This window comes from Colletes gigas, unplaced genomic scaffold, assembly GCF_013123115.1.
Source record: "Colletes gigas isolate AHSC1104 unplaced genomic scaffold, ASM1312311v1 Colletes_gigas_Sc00006, whole genome shotgun sequence".
In the NCBI taxonomy this organism is placed as follows: domain Eukaryota; kingdom Metazoa; phylum Arthropoda; class Insecta; order Hymenoptera; family Colletidae; genus Colletes; species Colletes gigas.
The window spans coordinates 4078963-4099258 of NW_025106635.1; the positions used below are offsets into that span (position 1 = coordinate 4078963).

At 44.3% G+C, this 20296-nt stretch overlaps 1 protein-coding gene across 4 annotated transcripts in view; it reads right to left on the reverse strand.

Moving 5' to 3' along the window:
* Positions 1-20296, reverse strand: part of LOC122396021 (LIM/homeobox protein Lhx9) — a 441838-nt gene that overhangs the window by 54063 nt on the left and 367479 nt on the right. For all 4 annotated transcript variants that reach the window (XM_043394097.1, XM_043394098.1, XM_043394095.1 and 1 more), the window contains one exon: positions 15430-15638. In XM_043394097.1, coding sequence (XP_043250032.1) covers positions 15430-15638 — 209 coding nt within the window. The remainder of the gene's footprint in view (positions 1-15429; positions 15639-20296) is intronic.

Consider the following 20296-nt stretch of genomic DNA (forward strand, 5'->3'; position numbering starts at 1 on the left):
GTCCCCGGGCAGACGTGGTCGCAAGGTAAGCCGGCTGGGAAACGCGTGGCACGTGGAAAACGACGCAAACGAACCGTCACGGCCTCCCGATGCGCGTTTTCGCGATGATCTCACCGCGAAGAATCTCGCGACCGTTAAAATTGCTCCTCGGGACCGCTAGCTTCGATTATACCTGGCAATTAGCGAACTTCGGTTCGTCTGTTTCGCGTTTCAATCCCCTTGTCAACGTTCACAATTTGTTCGCCATTAAGGGGTATCGATCCGCGGTACGAGACGTTAAGCGACTCCAAATCCTCCTCTCTTTCTTCGGAGGAACACGATCATTAACCCTTCTACGACCCCTGGATCCTCTACACACTCATATACTTAATAACAATAATAATTACAAAGATTTTTCTGAAAGCAAAACAGACACACCGATTTTGTTCACTCTGTATCGCAAATAAGATTTAACTCGTGGATGATTTTCTTCTACGATCGAAGGGTTGACCCCGAAATATTTTATTAGTTTTGCCAAGGTTGTAAGAAACCGAATCATGAGAGGCGAAAGTAACGAAGGAAGATGGACCAGAAGTTTTAACGAAGCGTGAAAGAATTCGGAGTCCCTATCGATGGAACGAGGCAGAGAACACACGTTCGCTCGGGGCGTAGTGTTCCGCGAAACGTGAACGAAAAGAAAAGGACGCGGATAAAAGGGAAACGCAAGGAGAAGAATCCGCCAGCCACGGTCGTTCGTTCGTGAGAGGCACCATCGGGCGGTCCACGAACGGTTCGAGCTATTTCCGATATGGGGGCGGCATCAAACGGAGCCACAAATCACTCGGAAAGCACAGATTTGTCGGGGCCACGATTTAATTTGGCCCTGGATTAAGTTGCCCCGCGGCCCGACCAGCTTGTATTCCGTCTCGGATTTATCGACGCTTATTTGCGGCACGCGCGCCTCGACTCTACCCTTTAAGCCGACAGTCTAACTAGAAATGATCTCTAGATCGCGGGAAAGACCGTTCCGCGAGCTGACTTCGCGGGCAAATTTTCCAGAAATGGAAAACTGGAACTCTCGTTTGCACGATAAGATTGCAAAAATTGATGTTCCACAGTCGCCTGTTCACTGTATTTTTTAACCATTTATCGTTTGACTCTTAAATATTAAATATTTAATACCTTTCACCTAAATACAATGATGATTCGTAAATTGAAATTGCGACAATTTTAGCTCAATAAGACTGGTAATTCGTAAAATTGTCCCCCTCTAGGAAAGGAACTTGGAAATTGAAAGTTGTTTCGAGGTTTTCGGGCGTCTTGAGAGCCCGTCGTTGCGCGCGATCGAACCTCAAAATCGCGAAAATCTAATTAATCGCATGCAGGAAACTGCGGCGGATGTTCGGCGCAACACCCGGTAACTAATTAACCTCCGTCAATCCATCATTCGCTGTTGGGAGAACGTGGCGCGAGGCAATCACATCGAAAGCCAGCTACGAGCGAAGGAATATTAGAAAACACGGCGCTGGACGAACGAACGGAAAACCGATCGTTCGTTCGCGGTTATTTTCCCCCTCGTTGCAGCTATTATCCTAACGACGACTTCCGCTAACAGTTTCCGCTGAAAATTTCAACCGGCGAACGTCATTTACGAATCTTTTTTTCCGCGTTCATTATTTCATTGGCTTCGTTAGGAACTGTCGATGCGGGGGGAAATTTCATTTGCCCCGACTTATTCCGGCAAAATGATCGAAATCCCGCGACTTTCTAAGCCGGAATATCCGATATAAAATGGCTCCTTAAAAAATGAAGTTCGACTAAAATTCTATTTAAATCTAATGAGAATCGAAAAAGCTATAAAATCTCAATCCGTACAATCTCAAGATTGTATTCCAAATGTCTGGTCGAAATACTTTCGAAAGCGTTGGGGATATTCGCTGACTTTCTTGTAATACTAACTTTTCGGACAGTGTATTAACCCCTTAACGCGGTGCGTATCGTTTTCCTTTCTGAAACCGGTTCTCGAACTCACCTCTGTTATTTCGTGACTTGGGGAACATTTTCGTCGGCGTGGATATTCCTCCGAGGCATCGATGCATAAATTCGGTTTCGTTTCAGATCCCTCTGCCGATATCTCCGCCATATTCCAAGATTCCTTTCGCCGTTGTCTAACCAACGATACTCTCGTACGACTACGTCCTCCCCAACGAGGAAGCTCAAATCCATTAATTAAAACTATTCTCCAAATCCATCGATCAAAATACTTTAGACAATCGTTGCACTCCTGTTGTACTACTTTTACTATTTTAAATCAATCTCCTATTTTACATCTGGTTTACACCGAAGATTACTTCGTTTCAAGTATATTTTTACTTGCTCTGCCATTTACATTTTTATTTTTATTATTTAAAGTCAGACGGTGTTCCTTTGCTTTGACTCGATCGTCCCCGGTCTAAGGATGATTCCGTTTGCCTTGTTCAGTAGTTTTCGAACATGCAAAGGCTCCTCAGACTCGGTGGACGTCTCACACGTCACGTGCACTGTTGATGCTCGCAATTAACGCCGCTAATAAGTCCGCCAGGCGCAAGTTTGGCCGATTTGTCGGTAACCCGGGGGGAAGACTTTACTTTACGCGTTCGCGGATCCCGCGATCCAAGGAGGAAGCCCGCCGCGTTTGTCACCGCTAACATATTAAGACGGTATTTACGCGCAGTCCGCGTTGACAGGATCCCTTTGAGGTTAATAATAGACCCGCGGTGCCTAAGCACGTTCTTAATATTTCAGTAATCGCCGCGGCCCGACCCGCTCGACTTTATACGCAACGCCTGGACGCTTGATCTTTGATCGCTGGAAATATCCGGACACCGTGCCACGCTCCCTCGAGCAAATTAGAATATCACCGGAGAAAAACCTCCGACCTTTAGATAAATCTTGACGTACGAGTTACTCGAGTCAACGCAGCCAGCATCGAACTAGCCATTATCGCCGCGATCGCTCGTCTCGTTCGCTTTCTCTCGAGTCCACGGATTTCTCATTGACAAGCCTCGATCCTTCAACGACTACTTTATATTCCAAAGAGACTGACTGGACCTATCATCGTAGCAAAATCGGGGAGTGTCTGTTCGCGCATCGGACAGGTGAACACAGGTACCGGAGTGTCTACAAGACTTATTGCAACAAGGGTGCTTTACTTCGAGGCGGTTCGCGTCAACTCAGCAACACGTTAGAATCGACGTTTCGAAGACTCTGTCAGGTGTCTCGTCGGGGATGTCATGATCGGTGACTGCGACTGACAAGGGGAGGACACGCGGTGAACGTTGATAATAAATCTATTAGACTTTAATACGCCAGGTATCAGAAAAATTGTTACGAGAGAGTCACGATTTATATGCAACGCTCATTCGATTCGTATCTTGAATACCGAGTCCCGACTTATTTTCGAACGTGGAAATCGAGAGCATAAAACAGTATTAACTGCAGTTCGCGAACAACTATAACTCCCTCACCATAAAAGAGACTTCGAAACGACACGAATTCCTCGATGACCCTGTATAACCATGAAAACAGATGACGGTTCCGCGGAGGGTCACTGATTGACCGAGCCGTGCTTGTGTGGCTATGCAAATCCCTGTATCCCCGATCATTAAGGTATGCGCGCTGCTCCCACGGACTCGGATGAATCGTTTATTACTCTATTCCCCGCTATTACGTGCATTCAGCGTGCATAGTCGAAAAAAAGAAGGTCCTTCGGCGAACGGCGTTCCATAATTCATGCGGTACCAGCGTTTCAGTGAATTTCTATCCGCGCGCTGGTTCAAGACACTCTTTATGCCGGTGGGGAACGAGAAAAACGCGCACTTTTCGAAATTCTCGCGCCAAAACGTTCGATCGAAATCTGTAACTGCGTTCTATTTTTTTATTTTGAATTTTCTTTTGAATTTATTTGACAAAATTATAGACTTCGAGCTTCCATATGGTTTGCCAGGGTTCAGAATTTTTTGTGAGATTCTCGGTAATTTTGATGACTTTTTGTTGGGAAAATTTCCGAGTTTTCGCGTTTTCCCAGAGTCCTCGAGGCTCGTTCGTGTCTTCTGGCGCGTCGCTCGTGTTCCTTCGGCCTCCAACAAGGGACAGTCGACTTGAAATTCATGTTGTTCAGAGATTTAATTTGAGATTAAACTTAATATTTAAATTTATTCCGTCGGGAACATTTGCCCACCCCCTGGATATTAAAGGAGAGGACCTCCTCCTCCTCCTTCCGGCCGCTCGCACGACCCCGACCAGTCGATATCCGCGGCCGAACAAAATGTTGTTTCCATCGATCGATGCGCACTGTATTCGGGATCGCGTGTTAGCAAAACGATGCCATCGATGTTCATCAAATATTCAATAGTCCCGCCTACGAAAATTCACGCATCTGTTCTGGCCGCGCATAAAACGGCCGCAACTATTACCGGGGAAATCAGCTGAAAACAACCCTTGTCGATACGAAATTGTTCTCTTCGGAATGTGGACTCGTGGCAGGTGCCTCTTTCGTTGCTAACCATCGACCTGTCGTTACGTGATAATTTTAAAAGTCAGAAATATTGCTCGACAAGTACCACGATTACAAAGAGACACTTCAAAACAACCCTTGGAAAACAGAATTATCCCCTATAGACTATGCGTTCGAGACAGGGTGATCCTGGCTTTCGATTCCTTTGAAAAATTAATGAACAGGCAAGGGACATTCTCGTCTTGAATCATTTCAGGTTGGAATAAATTTATGAAAAGTAATAATTAAGAATCTTCGAAGTAATTCTTCCAATTTAATTTTACCTGTAGAAAGATTTATAGGGAACAATGATCCAAGACATTGCGCAAAAGTGTGTAGAAACTATTTGGAACAATTAGAAGACTGTAACGAAATAAAAATTACGAAGTTGCCCCGCTGTCGCCCGGATCCAATTAAGAAATTGTGGGACTAATTAGATAGGAAAGTTGGAGCCAAGTGTCTAAATAGAGAAATACAGTGGGCATGGTTAACGGCAAGAAAAGAAAATCGGGAACATCGAAAAAACTTGTCGCCGGGCTGTCAACTTTTTATTAATAGTTGCTCCAAGTTAAATACGCTGTTTAGCGGAATTTTCTATGCTCCTAGACATCGGAGTCGGGCAAACTCTATTCGCAAATAACGCATCAAACTTTCAGATTCATTCGCAAACTAACTTGTGTTTAAATTAGAATCCATTAACCCTCGTGAAGCGGATGCGGGGTCATTTTAACGCAAATATAGCTGTTATTGTTCAGTGATGGCTGAGAACTTGACAGAAATATCAATGACTCTGTTAACAAGAAAACAAATTTATGTCTTTTGTCGATTTCTCTAAATTCTCTAAATTCAAGAACAACAATTGATCGATACATTCGTGCAACATTAAAAATGCTTCTATTTTATATGAATTAAAAGAAGATTCGTGTGTCGACGATCGATGCACACGTAGGAGGATTATTGAAAAAGCCAGGCAATAAATTTTCACAGGAAACTATAAGGAGGGAACAAAGTTGCCGTGGAATGTTTTGGTAGGGGGATCGATCTGTAGAAATCCCGTTGTAAAGATCGTCGGAGTGAGTCGCGTCGCGTCCGAGCGAAGAAGAATTTGCGGACGGAAGCAAACGAGCAGCCGTCCGACGTACAAAACGGAAGCAAACACGGTCTCGTCGCGACGCTTTATTCCGTCGCGTACACGGCGAACGACGTTACTCCCCCGGCATTGATTATTCCCCGAATCAATTCCAAGTGAGCCGTCCTGTCGCGCGCGCGACTACGACGACGACGAGTGTGCACAGGCCGGCGCTCTTGCATGCTCGCGAAAAACCTAATCGTTAAAGTAAAGCCCACATTACGTTCCCGGGGACGTTTACCTGCGATCGAACTACACACACGCGCCGCCCCGGACCCCCTCGAGCCGCTGAATAATAAATGCCGCCGCGATCGTCGTGCTTCGAAACGTATTTGTCCCCGCGTTGCTCGAGCTCCTTTGACGTGGCCACTCGATAACGTCGATACTCATATCCCGACGTGCCGTACGCAGCCACGTACCGGCTAAAACCGAGCAAAGAACCACGTACCGGCTAAAACCGGGCGGGAAACGCGCGGCTACGCGACGCGTTTCGTTTAAAAACACATTTCTCTTTATTGGCGGCGAAAATAAACGCGTAACAGCTTTTTCGCGCGGTTCGAGTTGCACCAATGAAATTTATATCCTGTTCAAATTGGGTTGGAAGTCTCGTAAGCTTCGTAAAATGAACCTTCAGGCGTGATTCGTTGGTTGAACATTTCTATCTTTGAGCCACTCGACTGTCTCTTAAATATCTTTAAGTCCTTCTTTCAACTAAATACAGTGATGATTCTTAAAATGAACGTGATTCGTAAGTTGAACTTAGATTACCCCAAGAGGTATATGTAACGATGTGAACAAAATTTTTTCGAGATCTTTAAATGTTTTTGTTAAACAAATTGCTTTTTTTATTCACGCAGTCATTAACCTGTATGTTAGAACCTACCCTAGAGTGATACAGTCTTCCAGGAAATATGCTTGAAATAACTTTCTCCGTGGAGTGACGAGAAAGCTCGATTTCACTTGATGGAAAACGCATAGTTCTGTTTAAGAAAAATTCTCGGCTACAATCTGCATGCGAATTTCCTCCGAGAAACACGGTCATACCCTTGGAAATATTTCCCTGCCTCCGCGAAAAGAGAAGTCCGGTCGTCTCTTTCATGAATCTTTCAGCACGATACCGTAAGTACGTTTCCATAGCCATTAGGCGTGTACCAACATTCGAGACGTCTCAGCGCCACAATTCCATATATTTTACGATTTCACGTTTCCCGGCGTGCAATCGCCAGCGCCGGAGGGCCTGTAGGGCAAATTGCTAAGCACTCGATCGAAAAAATGAAGCAACCCCCGTCGAAGAGGCAATTAGTCGCTCGTTCTCTCGTTCCTTGTACGATCGACGTCACGATCTTTCGAGCCCCTAATATCGATTTTCATACGTTTCTGCTGTCGTCAGGGAACAACGAGCGTCGGGTGAAGTTGTGGGGGTGGGGGAGGTTCACCTTCGTGGCGTGTTTTCTGAAACGTTCCCGATCGTGGCGGGAGATATTCCGTTGCCGCGGTACACTCGTTGTTATTGCTCAACGTTCGACACGAAACTGCTTATGCAATTACGTGGCTGCGAGTGCCACGAGAGATACAGCGTCAATTAGTCCGTCTCGAGGAACATTTCAATTAGCACTGCGGAGAAACAATCGCGAGTCCTAGCGTAAGAATTCGTTAGAAAGTTATCGACGCTGTTGCGTAGGCTCGGCATTATCAGAGATGGCAAGAAATTTTATTCTAACAATAGACGAGTAGAAACTCTGCACAACGATTTGTTCCGTTCGAAAAGCAAGATGGAGAAAATATTTTCAGTTTTCGACTTTAATTGGGCCCATCTTTTCGTTTCGATATTGTATAATGCTAGAGATAGTATGCAAGTTATCTTTGTGAGAACTTGGTAATATACCGTGCGCATAGTAATATCAATTTAATTATTCATTTAATTAGCGAAATTAATTTAAATTGATTTAATTATTCATTTAGTTAGATAAATTAATTTAATTATTCGTTTGCTCGTTCGACGTAATTATTACACGCACATAAGGGCAGAGATACACGATATAGGAACGAATAAAACAAGAAGCACGTCAGCTGAAATAGCTCTTATCGAGGAAATAATCTCCGGGGCTATGCTCGATAATGTTCTCGAACGAATGAATTTTCTAAACCGGGCGAAAAATATTTTTTCCATCGTGTAATCTTGTAATCAACGAGGGTACAAAATTTGGGTTGCTCGGTGTGTATCTGTCCACCGTCGAAACACAACCACAAAGCTTAAACACCGTCAAAGGTAGAGAAATAATGTCGCGTTTGTTATCGGCCGTTATTAGCCAGATGTCCGGAATTTCGACTAAATTGCCGCCAGAAATTCCAGGCCACTCGAATGAGCGTTAGTTTAATATCGAAATCCGCGGTTCCGCCAATAATAAAATCAACCGGCGAACCTTTCGCGTTCATAATGTTCGATCGAACATTATCTGGCTGTTACAGGCTATAATCGCGGCCAGTTGTTGTGGTTACGTAAGTTTCCATAAAGCTTTCACGAATGACGTCCACAAATATAATTATCCTAGGAGCAAAATCGTATAAAAATATTTATTAAAAAAGAAAATCGTCTAAGTTGTTAGCGACAGCTTGAGACATCGATCGAAGCAAAAATATCGATGATGCAATCACGTAATAATATCAGGCGCCACGATACACGTTCGACATTACGTTAAAGCGATTTTAACATTAGAATAACAGGAGTAGATCAATTTGACTAGAGACACTCTATTCCATGCATTAATTCGAATTACAATTACACGCTAACGATTGACTGTTATTACAGGATCCTCGTAAATTACAACGCGCTGGGCGGACGTTATTTGCTAAGCACTGAAATATTGCCTTCATTAAGACAGTCGTTTCCAAGGATTACCAGTTCAAGGAACGTAAAATTAATTACGATACATTCTCCATAGATTCGTGTTACTTTCCACGAGCATCGATAGAATTTATGACCTCCTTCTCACTCGTGCTCCGAGAATTGCTCATAATCTATAAAAGAAGACCTCTGCCGCGAATCAAGTTTTCCAGCAAATTGTTTACTTCGTTGCCCAAAGCCCGGAATTACGTGCGTCGAAAGGAATTCCAAATTCCGGCGGAATTTTCGACAAAATTTCGTCGTACGTCACAGTTTTAAATTAAAACGAAAAAAGGTTCGAAGCTGTTTGCCCGCCTCGATCGAAACGATAATCCCGCACGCCATTATTTTCTGCCCTGTCTCGATCGCTCGAAACAATCTGACGAAAGATTATCAAGAACAAAGAATTACATACCTCGTAGCTCATGCTGAATAAAACTTTAACCCTTTCATCGAGTAAATTATTACACGTTGATTGTATTTCTTATCTGCTGTTCGAATAAAATGTTGGTCCGCTACGAAGCGTGCCCACCCCCTAGGAAAAAAATAATTATCGTGCCAATTACCGACACGAAGCCGTTGTACGTGCCCCGAAACAATAATCCAGCGATCTTCTCGTTAGAGGAAGCCTCCGTGTCCGATTCGATTGCGCCGTCGCGACGCACTTACGGACCAACCCCAACGCTCGAGCTCGGAAAATTACAATATTTTCGAGGATCGCGGATTGCGTGTAGTCGAGGGAGGGGGGGTTACGCGGTTGACCGAGGACAGGGAAATTTTCGACTCGTGCAAAAGGCGAGAAAGGGGTGGTTCCGAGGGTGAAAATTTCGCCCCGATGGTGGCCCGAATTAAGCGTCTAATTATTAAGGCGACACGTGCGGGCACGGAACGGGGTGGAGAAGGGGCTGAAGGGGTGGTTGGAACCGGCCGGAGAGAAGTATGGAAGGTCGTGGCGTCGGGGTGGGGAGCGGTGGGTTCGCAGGGGTCGAGACGGGGAGGCGAATATAGGTAGGTCGGAGGTGAGAAGGTGGCAGAGGTGGAGGGTAGCAATTAACTTCTCCTCGCGAGATTAGAGCGAGATATTACGAGATATCGAGCGACTTAACGGCAACACGCGAGAGACTTCAAAGGCAGTAATAAACTGCCTCTAATGAACCCCTTATCGCTGCTGCCACCACCCTCCACCTTCTTCAGCGACCTACCACCACCTACCGAGGTCCCGGAGGCCGTGTATGTACGTGTCCGCTCGCGTTCCGAGCGACGACGATGCGGGCTGAATCGAGGCCCCTGAAATTCACCGATCTCCAATGGCGCAATCAGGAAATTTAACAAGCAATTTAAGATTAACACTGCACCTCTCGATACTTTCGAAAACTCATTGGAAAAGATGCAACTATTTCCCATTTACCAATTTGGTAAAAGTCAACATTAAGTAAAACAATTTGGTTGAGATTTGCAACCATGTCAAAAAGCTCCTCGATGAAGAGTCCTGTCACTCATGTACACTCTAGAAAGAGTGTTCTTACGTTGTTGACTGAAACAAAAATTTTAATAAACACAGAGTGGATGTCTATAGCCCGCAGGGGGTTGCAATTACCCCCTCTTGGCCCTGTTGGACGCGCGAGTGTTACTCTCTTCTGGTCTATTTTTTTTTTTTTCCTCCCTCGTCGTCTCTCGAAAACTTTTTCACCCTCCCCCGTGGATCCCTACTGTTTTCTTCGCCCCTTTCGACCCCCCTTCGACTCTGGCCGGCCGCGCGTCACGTGAATCGCGATAAAACAACCATTACCGCGTCGATCGCGATTCCTGTCATGCGGAAAACTCGTCCTCTTTCGCCGTCGCGTGCCAGCCTCCATTATGCTCGCCACTGTAAATATTTTCCTTGATCGAGAGATGAACGACGACGATCGTTCACGTTACAGCGCGAAACTATCGACCATCCCAGCGGAGAACTCCGCGGCTCCCAACGTTTAATAACAACGATCGCTGCATATTTAGACTCGAGGCGAGCGCAGAACATTTTTACGACCCGTATTACGATGATTTTCACGGCTACACGTGACGCGTGCACAGGTGTATCGCGATGCACATACAGGATTCTCACCTGTACGTACTTCTACATCGATTTCGCGCGCTATCGATCGCGGTAGCCTGGTTGCAGGACGTTTCCCGGAGGCGTGATGGAAACCACGCACAGTGTCCACGTTCGTTTTTACCCCTTGTCGGCGGAGCGACCCCTTAACGGATTTTTTTCCTCTTTACCGACGAAAGGCGATCGATTTTTCATTTATAGTCCAGCGTCGCGTAAAGAACTTTTCATTTTAATCCGTAAGTGAATTTTTGGAGCAAGTTTAAATTAATGTTTAATATATGTCAATGTAATTATTTGAAAATTTATGCAATCCTTCGTTAGTTCACTATTTTTTAAATACATTAAAGAAAAGTTTGAATATTAAGTAAAATAGTGTTTCGAGTGTCTCTAAGTATTCTTCACAGAATACTAAATTCATCGCTGCAGTCTTCGAAGGAGTATTCCAAGTATGCAAGCTAGCAAAGAGTAACGTGTTTCAACCCCTTGACGTACGATTTAATCAGAAGCAATTTTTGCTTAACACACTTTAATGGGTTGATTTTAATATATTAAACTTCATCGTTGCTGTGAAACTGGGCACAAAGAACTAATAACGAGTCAGCTACGAAGGGGTTAATTTTCCTCACTGTGGGTTTTGTATATTTCTTTATAAAAAAAATACCAAAAAGACATAAAAAAAAAACGCGTGTTGCGATAGAAGACTCTTAAAACAGAAATAGAAAGACCAAGAATGTAGGTATCTAAAGAAAGAAGCTGCCTGGCGTTGGGTGTCCCGGTTGGTCGCCGCGACTGTGACGGCTGCATACGTTACGGGGTTAATGGATCCGCGATCCGCAGACCGGTCGGTCCGCGAAGGGGTTGCGGGTTCCCCGACGTCCACGTCGTCTTCCAGGCGGTCGGAATCGCGGCACGACCAGACGAAGCGCCCTGTCGCCGGGCTCCGTCAAGCCCAATCATGTTGATTCAACAAAGTACCCACCTACCAAATTGCTGGAATTTGGTATTCGGCCAGAAAGACGGAGCGAGGAGGGAGGCCAGAGGAACAGCCGGAGACAGAGGCGGAGAAAGCGAAAGAATGAACGCGAGAGCGAGAAACGCGGACGGACAGATCGAGACGACGAGTGAGAGAGAGGGGAGAGAGAGAGAGAAGAGAAAGAGAGACAGTAGAGATGGTCTGAAACGGTCTGATTGCACATCTAGGCCAAACCAGCACCACGACGACGTCGCTCCAGCGGAAAGCCGAGCGATGATTGGCCGCTCTCTTCACTCCGCAACCCCAGCCCCTTCGCCCTCCGTACACCTTCAATCCCTTCAGCCCTCGTCCGTGCGCCCGAAACCCGATGGCGTTGGAGGCTGGGGGTGATTGGACGCATCTCGGTGATTGTGGCACCCGCCACCCTCACCTCCACCCCCCCGCCCGAAACTACCGCCGCGCCCCCGCCGCGGCACCAACCGTTCTCCCATACCCACGTTACCCAAACTCCCCCATCTTCCTCCAGCCCGTGCCCCTCTCCTGCACGGCTGTAAATCGAGTTTACCCTCTTGCCGTGGCTCAGCCCTTCAATCAAACTGATTGAAACATTCCTTGAATCCAAAAGAAACGAACCACTACCTCCTACCCTTGCTTGCCTCTCTACTGTCTCTTTTCTCTCCCTACCGCGTTGCTACAGGGTCCCGGTCTGTTTCTCTCGTGCGTTTCTCTTTCGCCGTCGTCCCTGTCTCCGTGATCGTTTCCTCTCTCTCGCCCCTTTACTCCCCCATTCACTACGGTCGATCGTCGGTTCCTCGTCTAGCCGGATACGCGTTCCTCCTTCCACCCCCGTGCCGATGCACGGGACCGTCTCTCTTTCCGTAACCAGTCCGTCCTTCTTTCTCGGGTTTTCCCCTTGAAGCAACCCCTACCGCAAGCCTGATGTCGATGCTTCTGTCGCGTCACTCCGTTCGGAGTGCTACTTCTCTCAATTCGGATAGCGGCTTGTTTTCCGATCGAAATTTCGGGGGAACGTTTCTCCGCCAGGATGGTGGAACGCCACCACTCCCGGGGCAGAAGAGGGGGGCGCCTACGTTGTCGCGGCTGATTCCGACAAAGGGGACCGATTTTTCGCGGCACTGCGTCAAACGGGGTCTCTCTAACGACAACGCTTCAAGGGGGGTCTTCCATCCTACGTCTTTGAATAAACAGCTCTCCTTTTCTCCGCGTTCTCTTCCTCACATTTTAAAATACACAACATTACACAAATTCTAGTGCATTATATATAATAATTCACAAAATATACTACTGGAACAATAGAATGCAGCACAATAGTATAATAATCCACGATACTATCGTTAACGCTAGAACTACCGACAATTATAGTGTATTGATTTCTACAAAAGAAATTAAATAGATACTTGAAGGAATGTATAATGCAATGGGAAATAAATGTTTATTCCCTCTCTTATAGAGGGCCTGGATAAATTTGCAAAAATCCAGTTGAATAAATTTGAAACAATTTTTATTACAAATTTGATAGTTCTAGCGTCGAGGGAGGTTTCTGTTTGTTTCAAGGTGGAAATAAGGTTTAAATATCTAGGGTGTCTAGTAACAGACAAATCAACGCCTGTGTATCTGCGTCGAAACACGAGGAGGAGAGGGTTGGAACGAACTTGGTCGCAATTAACGAGACGTTTTTCTCGCGCTGTGTGCACGGATCGATTTCCACCGCGACGTCCGACTTCCGGAAATACGAAGGAGCCCGGGCCGACGGTTTGGACATCAGGACGGACGATTCTGTCTCCAATTCTGGCATGCGGGACGGAGACGCCTCGTAATCAAATATTGATACTACGCTAGACTAAATCGTTCGACTGTGCTAACAGATTAGGGCGTACGTGTGCTGCGGACGAGTTCTGTCGATCGTACCGACGAGAAAGACGACGTCGACGAAGAATACAAATGCACCGGGAAAATCTTATAACCGCCGACGTCCCACGGGAGACCCAACTTTGTTATTCGCGATAACGCTTCCCATTTGCGTTTACGGATTAGAACGTTGCGGCAGGTCCGGACCAGTGCTTCCCAACCCCCTACGAACACTCCTCGAAATTTCAGTGACGTAAAAAAGAATGCTGAATATTCAAAATATTTGAAATTGTTCCCACTTTGGGAAACGCTGAGTATATTTTATAAGCCTTTGTGATTTTTCTTTTTGGAGCTTCCGTAACGACATCGTATAAAAATTTTGTTTTAAGGGTTGAAATGATCCGAAATTCGAGCGTTTTGTAGAGCACTCGTGCGCCAGCGCACCGAGGGAATTAATTAAACGAAACGTAACATTTCGCGAAGATCCGCCATAGTTGAACTTTTGAACTGCCACGAATATTTCGCTGTCGGGTGTGTTTAATTAGTTCATTCCGTGGACAAAAATCCGACGAATTTTCGTTCCCGCGTTACGGCGACGAGCCTCTCGTTTCCGCGCCCTGGGTCCATCGGTTTCCCGCTAGCGCACGAAATCTCGCGCATAAAAATCGCCAATTTCCATTCCGCGGCTGATACGATTTTTTAATCCACCTCCGTCATTATCTCCTTCGCCTGAACGCCGAAACAGGTAAGACGGGTCGAGGTAGAGTCGATTTATCCCGCTCTCTCGACGCAATTAACCGTAAATTAATCGAATTATACGAGAATCATTAACGAAAACGAACGTTCGAAAGTTCGCCGGGGGTTTTTCGTCGTTCTTTCTTTCGCCGTTCCCGGCCCCGGCTCGTATATTACCCGGCTTTAATCAGAGATGAAAAGGAGCCGTCGGTTTCGTGGAGAGTTAACAGGTCAATGAAGAAAAAAATATGGACAGACCCATTAGATTCCGTACACACGGCCGCGGCCAGATTGTGCCGATCTATTTCCAGAGATGCTAACTAAGTTCTGCGTCTGTTTCTCATTAAATTGCGCTTCGACCTCGAATCTTCTAAATTTGGAACGGTCCCCGCCGATTAGGTGTATTCAGCGCGACGCCCGGTGGATCGAAAAAGTTCCTCGGACGTTTAAAAGAAGAGACGAGTCAACGTGCCACCTGGATAATGAGCTCCTCAACGGGTACAATTTCATTCGTAGAAACCAGCACGTCCAAGAGTCGTTCCACGAATGTTTTGCAACAGCCTTCGACCAGCCAACGACCAATCATCTCGACAGAAAATTGATGGACGCGGACATTTTTCAGAAACTCGTTATATCAACTCCTTTCGTGCCCTCGACTCTATCCATCTCTAATTTAGATATTATTTTAAATTTACTTCCTCGATCATAAACTTCTTCAATTTTACTTTGGACTCGTGTCCTTAAATTTCATTAACGACAAACAGGAAACGAATTAACGAGTCATCCGGCACTCGAGGGTGGAAAATCGATGGGGAATGTTGACGCTGGTGCGCGACACGCTCGAATTAAAGAAGTTATTACAAACAATATTTGAACAGTGGCGTGTAATCAATGGTTAAGCGTCGCCGTAATAGTTACAGCATCCTAAATTGCAGCCATTTTGTACGAACGAAATGGTCATTACTTGATACCTGGCGCCTATAAGTCTCGACTTGATGACCCTCGATGGGCAGGAAGTGGCGCGTGCAATTTCAACGTTCATAAGCAACAAAGCTAGCACTCTATCGTCGTTAATTAGGGATTAATTCCGACGTGTACGGACTTAAGTAATCGTCAGCCTGCAAGGTGACTTCGACCGACTGGATCCTTCGATCGTTAACTATGAACCTGGATGTTCTTGATATTTCGAAGCAATCGTAAAAGGAGTTTCTATCGAAGATTAATGAAGTCCTACCTTCTGTAGTCGCTTTTGCAGAGGATCATGCCGCTCCTGGTGTAGCACGAGTGGCCGATTTCCGCCAATGCTGCGCCGCAATAGGAGCATTTCAGGCAACTGTTGTGCCAATACCGATCCATCGCGAACAGCAGCCATCTTTCGACTATTTGACCGCCGCAACCGGCGCACTGTTGGATTCCTGTCGGTCCGCTTGGACCACCTTCTTGCTGCAACAGAAAAAACAAGAAACGTTTCAACATCCGCTACAAATTTCCAAAATCCACCGATACCTATTTCGAGGATCGAGAAAGCATTTATTTCTTGTTAATATCTTTGCACAATAAATTTCTCAAAGGAGCAGGAATATTCGAATAAATTGATCTCGACTTCAGTACTAATGAAATGAGAAATTATATATTACGCGATGTATCTTAATGCACGAGTAATAAAGACGTGAAAAAAACTATTCGATTTGACAGCGGATACTCTCAAAGACTATCGTAATTAATATTTACATGATCTCATAATTCTATTTCCTAGTAACTTCTCGAGGAATGCCCGCTTCGGGTAATTGTAGGTGAACAAAGTTACCGGGTAATTTCAACTGCTCCTCTTTGTGAGATTGCAACGAGTGAATTTCGTGGACCGACGCAACAAAGTGGAAACTAATTTGTTGATATAACCTGCTGAACAGTGTATTTTTCCACGCCAACGTTGGAGGTACGCAGAAATGCTTTTGCGACCGTACGAAATGTTCTCAAACAAAAGGACACTGCTTTCGGGATCATAAAAAAGTTGCCGTTAAAGTGCTTTGCATATCGCGTTGTTAGAACTTCGTGTTGATTCGCGAATGACGCAGTTTGGCTCTGTTGCAACCCGGATTATTTTCGCTTCGTAAGTGTAACGTCGATTAATACACCGGGTACCGTTAAAGTTCTTTGACCACAACAATAGAAACGGAGAGTTAATATGTAAAATATAAAAATGGAACAAATTATTTTACTCTCGAAATCGTTCTGTTCGTGGGGCTGTAACAGTTATTTATTTTAATCTGTGTACCCAAATTCTGATCTCGAAATATGAGTAAAGAGAAAAACAGTTCAAATTGCCAGAAATAATGATTGAAATTTATCGTACAATGGCAATTTGTGCACCCAGTTTAATTACACTCATTAGGTAGAAAACAATTCAAATTACCATGGGTGATAATTTTAATTCATCGCATAATGACAATTTCCTACACTAATTTTGCAGTTCCCGGTAATAATAATAAATTTAGCTATCATCAGCAAAGATACAGTCGCGCAATTGGCCGAATAAAATTAACAATTTCGATTATTCTCTATAAACTAGCATCCACGTTGGATAAAAATGATAAAATATAACATCTTTCGTTAAATGACTACAAAATACCTGTTGTAAGATATTATCCATTGGAAACGCTGACTTGTAGTCGCGTCCAATTAACGAAAACTAGGACACACTATTATTCCAATGTAACACTCCTTCGTGTCCTAGATTTTTATATTAAAAATGAACCAAAGATATGATATAATATACAATAAAAGTCTACAGAAAATTCGTTTCCATCTACTCTTATTTACTCCGATATTTCGTGATATTTCAATTTTACTATTCTTATTATCATTTTAGTCTACGATCAATATCTCAGAAATTTTCGAATCTTGCAGAGACCTCGACACGTTAAGAGAAACAAATGAAAATATTACGCAACAACATAGATGTTACGGATACCGTAAAATTATCTACCGTTGAACGAATAAAGAAGAAAACAAATATAGGAAGATATTGCCATCGTTACAAGCGGCGAGTTACAGTTTCCAATTAACGAAACGAAAACAGGGCGCACTATTGCGCCCGACGTAGCGCCTCCGTGTCCCAGATTAAACTGTTATGGCCGAAAACGGAAGAACCTCCGCGGAAACGATACACACACAAAGTGTTCGGGGATTTACAGCTCGCGACCATTCGCGCGATTATGCAACGAAATTGTTGAAAATAATAACAGGTTGCCGGTCATCGTGCCCGCGACCACCGCGTGCTTCTATTAACAGGAACCGTGGCGTATTCCTATAATTAATACGGAATCGAAAGTCATTAACTGGCGATAAATCAACGCGCACCGTCAGCCGGAGCAATCTCGGCGAACACTTAGTCGCGATTATGTAAACGGCGGTAAGCGTGAATAATCGCGGTCGACGTGGCTGATTATTAAAATATACGACTCGCCGATAAACGTCGCTGAAATCGTCGCCGAAACCGCGCCGGAAACGCGTCGAATTTCTCGCCGGGGCCCCGAAACGAGAAAATATTCCTACGCGACGACGACGACGGAAATTTGAATCGAATCGCAGAAAAATTTATACGATCTCGTAAATTTCGATCGACCGTGGTCGAATTACACGGACAAAATTCGGAGCCGACGCGCGACAAGAGATCTTCGCCGTACGATCCAGTCGCGGAATAAACATTGATTCCGCGGCCCCGGGTTTTAACGACGAAGAACACTCCCGCGCGTTTCGTTTGGCAATTTCTTCGCCGTGTGCTCTCCGACAGGAGCCTGTTCTTTTACAACACGCTCGTAACCGAGCTATTTTGTAACGCGTCGAGCGTTATTACGCGCGCGAAGGCTGCGGGACGAGCGCGCGCAATGGAAAAGAAATCTTTCGAAAAACACTGGGCTCCACTGGCGAGTCGCGTGAGAAATTCTTTGGCGATCCACTGGCAACAATTTTTGTAACAACCATAGAAAACAACGAATAAGAATTTTCTAGTCGATGGCTGTTTTATATCAGACCTTTTCTAAAATATAAACTGATCAGATTGGATTTGTAAATTTGTTAGTTTGTATTGAAAGGGTTCTTCGGTGACTGATTGAATAATTTTTGAAGATAATGGAACGTGCAGAGGGGAATATGGAAGTGGGTCGCGGAGAATTTCTGCATTGGTACAAGAATACTAAGAGCCAAATGAGATTTAGCGTCAACGCGTGGAATCCTCGATACACGTATTATCGGTCCTCGCTGCTCCGCGTATAACATCTTAAATAGTAAAATGGTATTGGGGATTTTTTTGAATTCACGCTGTCTTCTCTATTGGATGACGTCCCGCATCAGCCTCGATGCAATTTAAAATACTTCAAGCGGGATGGGACAGCAACTCATAACGCGCGGATCGTGACACAATACAGAACGGAAACGTATCGAGAAAAATGGTACGGAGAGCACAATTCGCTGCCAAAATTGAACTACCTATTTCGAGGCAACTGCATACATGCATACGCGTGTATGAAATAACGTATAATACGCGAATAAATATAGCGCAACGAACAGCAGAGACTTTAAAACTTCCCTCGATATTAAAAATTCGAACTTGAATTGCGTGCAGCTCTCGAATAATCTGAAGACGAAAGGATTAATTAACTTGAAATTAAAATTCGAATAAAAGGACTATTCCTGTCGCCTATCATTAGCAGCTCACTTTCAGGAACGAGGCGAAATAAATGGATAGTCGAGGGAATTTGCGACGCGTACCGTAATGGTATCTAATTAACGAATGCGTTCGTATCAAACTGATTGATTACTATAAACCAAATAATTGTTAAATAATTGATATTTATGGAATACTTTGCGCGACGCGGCGATCGTGACTCATTTATGATCGAGACACACGGTTTCGTCCGAATATAAATAAGTTAAATATTCATTCCCGTCCGTATATTAATGCAGAATTCATCGGATGGCGGAATGAAGATTGTCATGTGTACGATAATAATATGAATAACGAAGGCACTGTTCGAAACTGGTTTAAGAAGTTTAGAAGCGGTGAATTTAATTAAGAAGGTAAAGAGCGGAACAGACGGTCAATCAAGATTAATTGCGATGATATATTCACGTTAATTAAAAATAATCCACGGTATTGGACTCGGGATGCTGCCAGGAATATTAAACATTTCGCAGAAATCCATTTTCTTACATGTAAAGAAGGCACGATAAACAGGTACTATGTAGATGGCTAATAATACTCCCGGCGAATAATAAAACTGACCGATGAAAATATCTCGCTGCGATCTGTACGAGCCTTTTTTATGTTATTTGCAACGGCAACGAACGTTTTTCGATTTTTCGAATTGCATAAAGAAGCATAATATATAATCAGTAACAAATGCAACGCTGAAAATATGAATCACATTGAAAAAAGATTCGTATCAATAATTCATGATATGATAAACTCAAAACGATACGATAAATCCAACTGGTAACTATATAATTATGCCCTTTCCACTTCCAAATGTAGCTACTTATTAATTGGATTTATTATATTGCAACATAAATTATTAATGTTTTTAAATTCAACCTGGTTTCTGAGAAACCATTGAAGGTATCAACTTCATTTTTTGAATAATATTATCATAAATATATCAATTACATTTTCGAGTTTCAGGCGTAACAAATTTCCAAGACAAATTACACGCTAAATTCTCGGCTGGCAATTCTTCGTTACAATCGCACGAGACTGATTCTCGTTTTGGGCGTCCGGTAACACGTAAAAAGTTAATTGCTTACGAAGGAGAAATCTTTAATTTAGATTAGAGCGGCGATCTTTAAGAACTCTGGATGTCGATTTGCAATTCAAGAAAGTATTTCTGCCCGCACGGTGGGACCGAGTGTCCTTCGTTATAGACTCCAATTAGAAAATCAGATAGCAAAACGCAGCTGAAAATTAAATCAATTAAATATGGGAATAAATGAAACACGACCGTCATTAGCGACGAGGAAAGAAATCGCCTTTCACCGTGATCAACGCCAGACCGCACGTTTCTTTGCCGACACGGCGAATATTATTGCATAAGCTTATAGAAACT